This window comes from Loa loa (genome assembly GCF_000183805.2).
Source record: "Loa loa unplaced genomic scaffold supercont3.8, whole genome shotgun sequence".
Taxonomy (NCBI): domain Eukaryota; kingdom Metazoa; phylum Nematoda; class Chromadorea; order Rhabditida; family Onchocercidae; genus Loa; species Loa loa.
Window position 1 is genome coordinate 639406 of NW_018108188.1, and position 11732 is coordinate 651137.

Below are 11732 nucleotides of genomic sequence, written 5' to 3' on the forward strand. Positions count from 1 at the left end.
TCATGAAGTACATTAGCAGAAAGATATTATGCAAAAGATTTTGAAATTTTAATTTGTTGGTCTTGATTAGGAAAAAATAAATTTCATTGAATTTCCCTTGTTTATATCGTAAAATTCAGCGTTTAGTTAGAAGACGTCCATGAACTTATTAAGATTTTTAACAACAATGATAAGTTTGAAACAAATAAATCTTTTAGACAACTTTCTTTAAACAAGAAAAGTAAAAAAAAAAAGTTATAAGAGGACCAAGGGCTAAGAAATACATATCACGTAGAAGGTGAAAAATGGTTGATGTCGACTGAATACCACACCACATGACATCTGCTATAATGAACCCCCAAAAAAGCGCATTTTTTAATAACGAAAGATTCGGGAAATTAAGATACAAAAAAAGCAGTCGAGAAAAATGCTTCAAATGAGAGCCAAGAACGAAAAAAAAGTACATGCAAAAAAAGATCAATTAAGAGGAAATAATATCTGAAGATGAATGAAAACAATTTAGGAATAAAAAAAGGACTACATGAAAGGATAAATAATTGATATTGTTCGATTTCATCCAATATCCAAGACAAAGGATTGTTCTTATTATCTAATCTCATTTCTTCTAGAAGTTAACTTCGAATGAAGCAATAATTAATTAAAATTTGAAGAAACAACAAGATCTGCTGCTTATCATCTATGCATTGAAAAACTGAAAAAAAAAATCAAAAAAGCTTTAGGGGGGACGAGGAGGGGAGGGGGGGGGGGGGGAAAGACGAGTAACCAAACGAGCTGATGATTTAAGGATAATCTGAATGACATAAAGTATCCACATTATGATGTGAAGAAAAAGAGAGGGGCGACTTCTCAAAATCTATAAGTTTGGAATTTTCAAATAAAGAAAATTTTCCAAATATTATTCCTTTTTTTAATCGAACAGAGACTCATACAATGTGAGGAGATCACGACGCGAAAATAAAATAACAGCTAAAATTTAGCACATTTTGATGCTTTTGCAACTTCAAGCTAAAGTACATTGGATGAAGCTATAATTAAACTAGCAAAATAATATAACGCTGTAGACTTACACTTTCCATCCCAGATGGAACAGAAAAATAAAACAAGTAACCAAAATGTGCGCTAGAAGTCAGAGCATCGAAATATGCCATAATTGTAGTTAGTAGTGCACCTATAAATCAATCATTATGGTGCTAGTACCAGTTCATGCTTGTTTCCACTTCTCTTATTCAGTTCTATCTCATATAGTTATTTCATCCAACTCATTATCCAAGATTATCAACTTCAAGCCTTAAAGTGGAAAAGTTAAACATGAGCTGATACCTTGAGCAAATCGACTTCGTGATATCCTATCTAAACATAGAATACACATTGTTTAGAGAACACTGTTTAGCCATCATGGCAGGTTGCTTTTTTTCAGTGTACATTACTATAAATAATTTCAACCGAAAAAACGAAGAGAATTTGGAGAGACATATAAAATTGAAAATGAATTAACCATTCATTAGTTTGTTGCTTACATGCATAACTGAGAGGGAGAGAAAGAGGAAAAATAGGTGATGATGCTACCATATAATCAAAAAAAAGAAAAACGAGCTTTCAGATACAAGACATATTCCCGAAGGATGTATAATCTGCGACAGATTTGGGTACTCATCATTTAGAACTACTTTAATCCCACCAAATAAGGCTTATCTTTTCTCTGGTCAATGAATAAGACCCAGAAATAAACGAAAGCATCAAGACTCTGCGGAAAAAACGGATTATCCTGACATAGATTATAAATGAACATCTGATTACACGGTTAATTTTCTGTCTTTGGAAAAAGACTTCAAGTTCTCAATGATCAATTACATTAGTTGATCTAGAATAGTCTTCTGAATCCAAGGTCATAAAAAGTTGTTGCAGATATCGAATTAAATCGAGATGCCTGTATCTAACAGAGCAAATATCCTGAAGGAAATATTCTAAGAACTTGTTGTCTGACGAAGAATAAAAAGGAGTACAATACATGAAAAGCAGAACTTCAAAAAACAATGCTGATAACATTAAAAAAGTATTTCAGACTTTCAAAACATTTATTAAATGAATGAATGGATATTAAAGAAGACAATAAATGATGATTAGTGAAAATAACAACAAAAACACTTTCTCATTGTAACTGCTAATTGATGCATGCTTATTTAAAAAGATGCTTTCATCTCTCTATCTATCCATGCATGACTTTTGAGCTAAGAATTTAGATTTTTCAAAATTTTATTTGAAAAACAGAAAGTAAGTGGTGGAACAAATAAATAAACAAACAAGTTTTTTTTTTCAGTTTCCAACAAGAACATTAGAGAGAGAGAGAGAAAAGAAGAGGGAGAAGATTGTTTGTCTGGTTCACCTGAGCTTGAAGTCATAATGTGCCAAATCATTGGTCACCATTACTATTACTACTACTATTGCTATTACCACCACCACCACCACTACCCGTTTGTGTACCGTCACAATCGACGGGTCGGAATGTGCAATCAGTTTGTTGGCAGCGCACCTGTTGGTGCTGCGGGCAGCGACGTCCGCCTAAGATAAAAGTTGCCAGCGCCCAGTCTTGCTGCAAAATATCAATTTTTTTAAAAATATAATAGCAATAACGAAAAATAAAAAAAGGGAATTATAAAAATACCAAAATCTTGAAAGTATTGATATGATGCCAGAAGTATGTAATGTGGAAATATGACGGCAACAGATCTAGAGTACGACCAAATTAGCATATCTGTCTATTAAGCCTAATGGATATTAACTGAAGGAAATGACGTGAGGTACTAAAATCGGAATAACACAAAGTAAAGAAAGCTAAAGAATCCTAGTCCATCACTTCAGGAAGTGTAAATAAGTCAGATCTAATCATCAGTAAGACCCAGATACAAAAAATTTCATATACAAATGAGAAGCCTGAAACTTTGAAGTAAATAGTTGTAAGGAGTTGAAACAATAAGAACGAAATCTGACAATTAAGATGCTTACTTTTCGCTTCTCGATGTCTTTATCACTATTACCCATCGCTGAATCGACGAATTCTTGAGATCCAATGCCGCAAACATTGCTTACCACTAATCGCTGCAATAAAATAATAGGAAACAGTAACGTGGTATACGAGGCCACTGAAACAAATCGAATCATTTTCAAAACAAAATTTCATAGTCTCTCGATTTTGAATATGTTCATTTTCAGAACTATATCGTCAAACAAAATAGATACTAGGCTTATTTAGCTGTTTACTCATACTTCTGCACTGCTATATCTAGTACGTAACACAGGAAGGATTCTGGATGGAGTTTAGTCTTCGAGTCATCCCATCAAATCGTATACGGAAAAAAAGATAAAGGATTACTCCAATTTATGTAAAAATCAAAGATTACTATGATGATCTGTTGTTCAATACAGTGTCCCGAGAAAGTAAACAACTATTTGCGGTAACATGCAAGTGTTATCAAACAAAGTAAGGCTTCCATTACGGCAAAAATAGAATTATAGATTTTCAGCTATATATACTGATGATACTATTATCAAAACCAAAATGCAAGTAATTGTAGCAGTAGAAATTTTAATTTAATTCTATTAATTCCATTATGACTCTGGAAGTTATAGCTTCAATTCAAGTCTGAATTCATTATTTTTTTCTTTTTATTTGATCTTTCAGTCATAAATTTTAATGTGAATCGAATGTCAAACCTCTCGCATTTTTTCGAAATCCAGCGATGGCCGACCGCTGCTGATCATCCGACCACGCTTCAGTGGATGCGTGGGCAACGCATCCAGTTCATTGGCGGGATCCGTTTTGTTCGACTGCTGATGATGCTGATCATTGATTGTTGTAAGTGCTAGAGATGAGCGTCGAACACTAGGATTGTGAATAATCACTTTGACCGGTTGTCGACGTGCCGCAATAAGTGTTTCACGTGTACTGTCACCATTTCCATTGCCTAATTTTATTTCTAACTCATTCTGAATTGAAAATTTCTAGGTCATTTGCAAAATTTTAACGTCTATGTACATGCCAGTAAAACTCACTGTTGTAACTGCGAAGTCGAGTTGCAATCGGGGAGGAGGGTGATTTGGGGGTTTCACGACCAAAACGAAGTTTTGATGTTATACTTTCGTATCGACGTTTCTCTCCAATTATTCCTTGGGTTACTACTGGTTGTTGTGGTTCTTGCTGGTGATGGTTGGTAAGCACTAAATCGTATGCAATATTTTTCTCAATCATCGTTCCAGAATCCTGAATTATTCAGAATTGGTTATTTTGAAGTTACACCTCCTGAATTTTACAAAATTTCCGAGAAATGATATTCTTAACAACCCGCTACACACTTTTTTCTCTCTCATTCCTTCACTTTTATTACGATCACCAGCAGACACGTTTAGGTTCAAAAAAATTGATTTTCAAAATGATCCATTTAGTTTTCCGAATTTAACAGCTTAAACATTTCTGCTGTAATAAATCATATGAAAATAAAAATTGACACTGAAAATGAATGAATAAGGAAATGAAGTAAAACTGGTGAAAAAGAGAAAAATTACTCTTGCATGAAATGATAAATTGTAGTATTATCCTTTCTTCTGTATTCTCCTATTATCAACGTCTTATCCATTGCACAAAGATATTTTTTTGCTAAACTTAGAACATTTTGTCTGCTGTTTATATAAAACAATACATACATTTTTATATGGAAATTACAAGTGAAAAGAAAAGAAGTGAATTAAGCATTGATAATTACCAGTCAATTACTTTACCATTTCATTTATATATACAAACAGCAAAAAATTAGAATACGAGAAATTGAAATGAAAGTATGTTTGTTAACAATGACAGTGATGATGAACAAAGGTGGACAAGGACACTGCCCCGTACATTCCTATGTCCTACTTTTGCTGCATGCCCAGCCAGTGAGATTCCGCACCGCGATCCGAAATAATAGAAGTATTCTAAGAGTCACTGATACCAATTAGATGATCTCTTCCTCGGTAACCTTTTTATGCCTAATTTTGTAACCATTGCTTTCTGACAATTAACGTCTTTTAATCGCAACCTAATCAATGCCACAATGTGATATTAGTTAATTTTTACGAAATGAAATGAACAATGAATTATGAAAAATAATGGGAAGAAATGAAACTCAGAAATATTTACAGAAGCGAGAGAAAAAAAAAACTCAATTTTTTGTCAAAGATAAAATTTTTATTGCCCGCATTTATAGGTCGGTGTCCATTTTCGTAAAACCCTTTTTAATAGCTAAATGTGGCTGAAAGACAGGAATGAAATTTAAAATTGAAAATTTAAAGGACAAGAAATGATTAACGATTATCAACGAAAGATGAAAGAGCTCGATGGCGCCATTTTTATAATTTTAAACTGACAACGTTTAAAGCCAGATAATAGGCTATCGCTACCGGCAGTAGCAAGCAACAACACCATGTCATTTTCTAGAAAAAAAAAAAAAGAATGAAAATTATCGGAAATTGTTAGGAAAGCTATTATTGGATTTGCGGCTAAAATAGGCTGATGACACTGCCACAAATTACAATAGTACATCTCGGGAGAATTGAAAACAGTGACCGGTGAAATCGACAAATCAAATCAAAAATACAAAAACTTTAGATCTGAGATTTTGGTCATATATCACTAGTTAGAAAAACTCAGCGATTTTCAAAGAATTCGACGTTAGCGCAAGTGGAAGGAGCTGCACAGTTTGTGACAAAAAACGCTATAAGCCGGTGATGCGACGAGAAAACAGTTCAGGACCTTTCCTATATTGCTTGGATCGCCCGGACAGCATAAAGTATCATGCCAAATAGGCTTTCATAATACAAAAAAAGACAATCTAAAATCTTGCAGGAATGATAACAATAACAGGTGGAAATGGTTTGATAATATTAAAAACCAAATTTTTAGGAAGGAGTTTGCAGCATTTCCCGAAACAGTTTTTTATTTTCAACTCAAAATTGTTTTTAAATTCTCGGTTATTTCAAAGCTTTCATCCCTTTTTTTTCAAATTACTCATCAAATTTCATATTACTCAGCCAGTCACTCTAACGAAGGGGATGAAAGAAATTTTGCGTTGATTGGCAATTTTGAAACGGATGATACTGCAGAATAAACAGGATATGCAATTTCTAGAATGGTCTGTCAATTGTCACAAAGTGTAACCATCCACTACCTATTACCATCCAAACCACTACCACCACCTGCTGTGTGTAATTTACAAGGACTTTTATGGGCAATGAAAAGAAAAAGGACGGCGGTAGGTTCGAACTACAAGACGAAGATGATGGATGGGTCATATAACAATATATATATATTGAGAAAATCAAATTTTGATTTCTTGATTATCACATAATACGTAAGGATTACACTGAAGTGTGTAAAATACTCAGAAATAAGTTCTGAGCAAAGAGATATAAGTTGCCAGTACTTTAAACTTTCTTTAATTTCGAATCCTTAAAACAGTATCACTGTTCAGGTATAATATTCAAGATGGAATTAGTTCAACTAAGAAATATAAGTGATGGAAAAATAATCACTGAAAAAAATATCCCTCCTCACAAACATTCCAAACAACAGTATGCCTGTTGCAACGTAAATAAGAAAAGCAAGAGGGATAACTTATGTCAAAAGAGTTAACTCACTTTGTTCGATCCATTCTGAATGTAACGTCTAGTAACTGGACGAAATGCGCCCGTCTCGGCTTTCCCTGAGTCAGTATTATTGCATCCGTTCGTACTTACAATACCTTCATTAATTTTACCCGTATTCATCAAAGACATTGTTGCTGTAGTTATTGTGACACTGAAAATACACAGTTTGAAAAATTCCAAAATTCGCTTTCGGCAAAACCATATATTTGTTGTAATTATAAATGTATATTGCTGCATCAGTTCGTACTTGCAATACTTTCACTAATTTTATCCACATTCATCAAAGACATTCATGATTTCAAGTATGAATGAAGTCTTTGGCAAGTGAGTTTTCGAAAGTTCCAACCACAAAATTATTCCATAGTATCTTTAAACGTGTCTATGTCTACTGAAACTTTGAATGAAATCAGACATTTCACTGGTGACTGTTAGCCATTATTCCTCAGTATTTTTTCTTTTTTTTGTTTCATTCTCATGGAAGCTTAAACTCCGGCATAAAATTCAATTAATCCTTTCCTTCATTTCGGTTAACCAAAAATATCGACAATGAAATCCCATAAAATTTCATGCCTAACCCTCCATACCTGCCTTATTTTCGATTTATCTCCAGAATTTCTTAAAGATTAAATTTTATCCCAAAAATCGATTTACAGAAAGTTAGATATATTAGGCATGCCTCGAAAATTGATTTCATTCGAAAAGTTTGCCTTTTTCTACATATATATGTGAGTGCATAGCTGAGCGAATATGCATTTACAAAACTGCATATTCGTACAAATGTATCCGAGTGTATAATCTGGGTGTTTGCGCAAGTCTCTCTGATCCCATAACAATTCTATGTTTATGTCCATTGACAAATATTTATTACAAATTTTCTTCAAAACTTTAATTGGATGAAAGTCAACTCAAAATGGAATATCATCAGTTTTATGAATCAATAATAAGGCGTATGTGACATATATATTCATCTAGTATGGTGTAGACAGGTATCGTCAAGGATTCGTAATAATGAATAAGAAAAGTGGGGATGCTATGACCTGGATGATATTGCTGTGTGAGGGACGATCGAACAGATCGTGTATAACTCCAAACTAGCATGGAAAAACTGCAAACTCTAAATTAATATTCCTTCCCTCATTATAGCATAGAAACCAGATCATCCAATAGGTAATCAGATTTCAGACGTCATAATTCATGAGGAGGTATTTCTCCTTGATATTTTTTCCTCAGCTCTAATTGCTTTTAAAGGTGATGAATTACCAAAAACCATTCACTCCCAAACAAAATTGGAGATTCTTAAAAAATTAAAATTACAATATAAAGGAGTAGAATTATTTCTGGAGGGATGCATAACAGTAAACAACTGATATATGGGAAGCTGTTCGGTTACTGATTTCATTTCGATGTAACTTTGAAATTATTATGTATTTCTTTCCTCAGCTCACGCAAGGGATATCAATCGTCGCTCGACAAATATCAAAATGCTTGAGAAGGAAAACGATGAGAAAGCCGATAAAATTCATTAAACTGTTCTTTGGCAATTGAAAAACGCACTAAGCTCTTTAAATTACCTTCTTTTATTCGGAACTATTTTCTCACGTAATTCCATCGTCATTTAATCTATTTCATCAATCTCCATTTTAATAACTAACTCGACTAATAAAATCCTTCTTTTTCAATCATTAGTAGTTCTCTGCCCAGGTAAGAGTGCGAGCAAAAAACTCTGAAATGGAGCTATATCCCTTCACTAAATCATTAGTTGGTAAAACCGATCCACCTGAATTTGATCCATCCATAACAACACAAGGATATTCTAAATCCCCACTTCGGATAGCAAGTTCGCTATAGTACTAATCAGACCGTTATGCTTAGAAACTATCTGACAACGTATTTTAGTATGTCGTCTTATCCCGAATCAATGATATAAAAGTTTCTGTTTCAAAATAAAGAAAATAAATTGAAAGAGATATTTCATTGGCAATAAACATATTAAAAAATGCAATACTAATAGCAAATTTCACTTTTAAATTTAAATATGAATTACAAAAATCTGAAAATCTTGTCAGAGGGAGAGCATGCTGTTCCTTTGGAAGGTTTCGTCACTCTACAAATTATTATACAAATGATCTGATAAGCTGAATTCCTCAATATCTTGACATCGAACGGTCACTTATTTACTTATTAACAGTTATGAAGATTTAAATCAACTAAAAGCAACCACGTAAAAATGGTTATCATCTTAATGGATGCCTAAGTAGTATTTTAAATTTCCTGAGAAAAAACCTGGAAATAACGCAAAATGATGATAAACCTACCAATTAGTGCCTCTTATAACTTCGTCGAAAATATTATCTTGTGATGTCTCGCTGATTTCACTACTTCTATCGTGCAACACGATACCGGATTCACAGCCTGTACTGTCCCAGCTATAGAAAATTTAATAGATTAAATTCTTAACCAATGTTTTTGCAAAATGCAATGTAAATGAACAATTATCCGGCCTTGCTTCAGAAGCTTAAGATTAAAATATAAAGAATAAATGAAGGATCTGCAAAAAGTCCTGTTTTCACGACGGAAAGTCAACCTGATCTCAAATTCCGTAATCCATCCCGTTCCTTCCTTCCAACCTTAAATTTCAGCTCTCGTCATCCTTTCCCCTATGGTAGCCCTCAACTTTTTCTCAGTAAGAAAATATCATTTAAAATTTAGGATAAGGATATGAAAATAGAATACAATTAAGCTAGTCCGAAATTAAAAATATGGAAACAAATGGACCAGGGCCGCGAAATAACAGAGGAACGGTGCAGTTTTAGACATCTGAAATTCTCACAGATCAAAAGTAAGAGATACCGATAAGAAGTAAGGCCTGAAATTTTTTTTAACAATGCATGGGAAAAACACTTCACTAATAAAACACTAAGACTGGGTTATTATTTTCCTACGAAACTGCCAGTAAGCTGTTTCCAAGACAAGACAGTCCTCGCTTACTGTTGAAAATGGAGGTGGGACTGTTTAAAACCTGAGAAGTGAACTACTTGGAGCCTGAAAAATGAAACCAAATGATGTCTAAAGTATCTTAAAAAGAAGAAACACAAGAAATAAGAGTACAGAAAAACCAAAATCCGAGAAAATCTGACAAATCCGTCGAGAAAAAATTTGCTTTTTTTTATTGAAAAATGAATATATCTTACTTATTCCATTTCTAGAGACGATCAACGAAGGTTTTATCATCTATTAAGAATATCATGGAGAATACATCTAGAAAAGTGAAAAGACCATAGCTTACTGCTGGATTCTATTATGAAGTCTTAAGAAATTCCATATATATAAGGACAGCTATTTTGCTACGAAAAAAAGAGCACCAATACATGAAACGTATGAAACAAAACGACGAATATCAAAATTACATATATTTCACACCCGAAAAAAGTAATTTTCCAAGTTTATTTTGAAAAGGAAAATGATCACAGTAAACTGACGAGTTGTGGAATAAATGAAGCCATAAATTTTTTCTACAACATGACGGAAAATAATTAAGGATAAAATTATAGCTCTTCGCAAATAATAGGTATTTTATTGGTCCGTTAATTTCCAGCAATAGAAAATAATTGTATATATGCAGGTTAAATTCACTACATTAGATAAAAAACAATTCCTATAGTATCTGATTTCTTTCTGGAATGTAAAGCTTCAATCCTTCTTTCCTGATGATTGAATGGATCAACATAGCAAAAGTGAATAGCAAAAGTGAATTTTAAGTTGTCCAGTGAACTAATTTCTTGACCAATGAGCAAATATTCAACCTCATAACTACGACAGAAAAAAAAGGTTTTTGCCACAGTGTCAAGAATTTCACAGTGGACAGGCCACACTTATTGACTAGCACTAAACAAATGTCCAACAAAGCTCAAATGCAAAGAACTTTTTTTCAATTCATTTATGCAAGTACTGGGCGTGTCCAATTGGGAATGAAAGTAAAACTGTTGGTAATATATCAAACGGGAAGGGAATGACATAAAAGAAGATCGGTTTTCGACCAAAAGCCTGAGAAGTATCGTATGTATCACTCTGCGGGAAAAGCTAGTATGCTACTAAGTGGGAGAATGAGAAAGGTATAAGATGGTGCTGGATGGAAGACATAGACTGATTTAATTTTGTTAATTGCGCTTTTCTTACTGTTTAAAACAATTCGAAGATATCGTTTAAAATTTTAGCTATTTCTAAATTTCGAAATGCGTAAAAACAAACACAACTGTTCAGGTGATTTTCATTCATACAGAGAAAATACCATACATTATAGTCCGAAGAGATCGTCAAGAGAATATGCGAATTTGGGGAATATACAGCAAACAAAGTGTAGTATAAATTCGAGTCTAAATTTTATTTATATATAAGAATAACAAAATTACGAACTCGTAGCAGGGATGAAAAACGAAACGACAACCAAGGCTAGATCTAATTTCACGGTTATTTGAATTTAGCTTTCTGACTTCTCGCTATAAATGGACGATGGCGATAAGAGTAACTCTGTCATCTATCTAATTATTCATCAACTAGCCATATCTATCTGTCCCAATCCAATGTTAAGCCTATTACTAGTTCTCCCACGCATAACTAATGTGTTTTTCGAGGAGAAAACCATCTAATTAGATCCCCGAAGGCTGAAACCCTTAACAAAGTGATGAAAGCCTTAGCATCACACTTCACACTAAAGGTTCCTATCTTTCCTCGTCTTCATTACTACTCCTTTCCCTTCCTTGGATTAGGATGCGATGAGAAAAAAAAAAAAATGAAAATGGAGAGCAAGGAAGAATTGAAAGAAATAACGAGATGAAGTACTCCCTCCTCTTTCTCTTCCTTCTCTTTTTTCATTTAACTGGAGCTCGGAACATGAAACACACATACATACATACATACATACACACATACATACATACACACACACATACACAATATACACACACATACAAAAACACACACACACACGCACAGACACACAAACACACACATACATACATACACACACACGCACACACACACACGCGTCGCAACACACA

At 33.5% G+C, this 11732-nt stretch overlaps 1 protein-coding gene across 1 annotated transcript in view; it reads right to left on the minus strand.

Moving 5' to 3' along the window:
• Positions 1-2410: 2410 nt before the first annotated feature.
• LOAG_16583 (hypothetical protein) overlaps positions 2411-11732 on the minus strand; it is a gene marked incomplete at its 3' end in the record, with an annotated part of 16968 nt that continues 7646 nt past the window's right edge. Inside the window, exons 4-9 of the mRNA XM_020449235.1 lie at positions 8991-9101; positions 6667-6826; positions 4051-4258; positions 3712-3962; positions 3004-3096; positions 2411-2590 (exon numbers count right to left, since the gene is read on the minus strand). Of these exons, the coding sequence (XP_020307304.1) occupies positions 2411-2590; positions 3004-3096; positions 3712-3962; positions 4051-4258; positions 6667-6826; positions 8991-9101 (1003 nt within the window). The remainder of the gene's footprint in view (positions 2591-3003; positions 3097-3711; positions 3963-4050; positions 4259-6666; positions 6827-8990; positions 9102-11732) is intronic.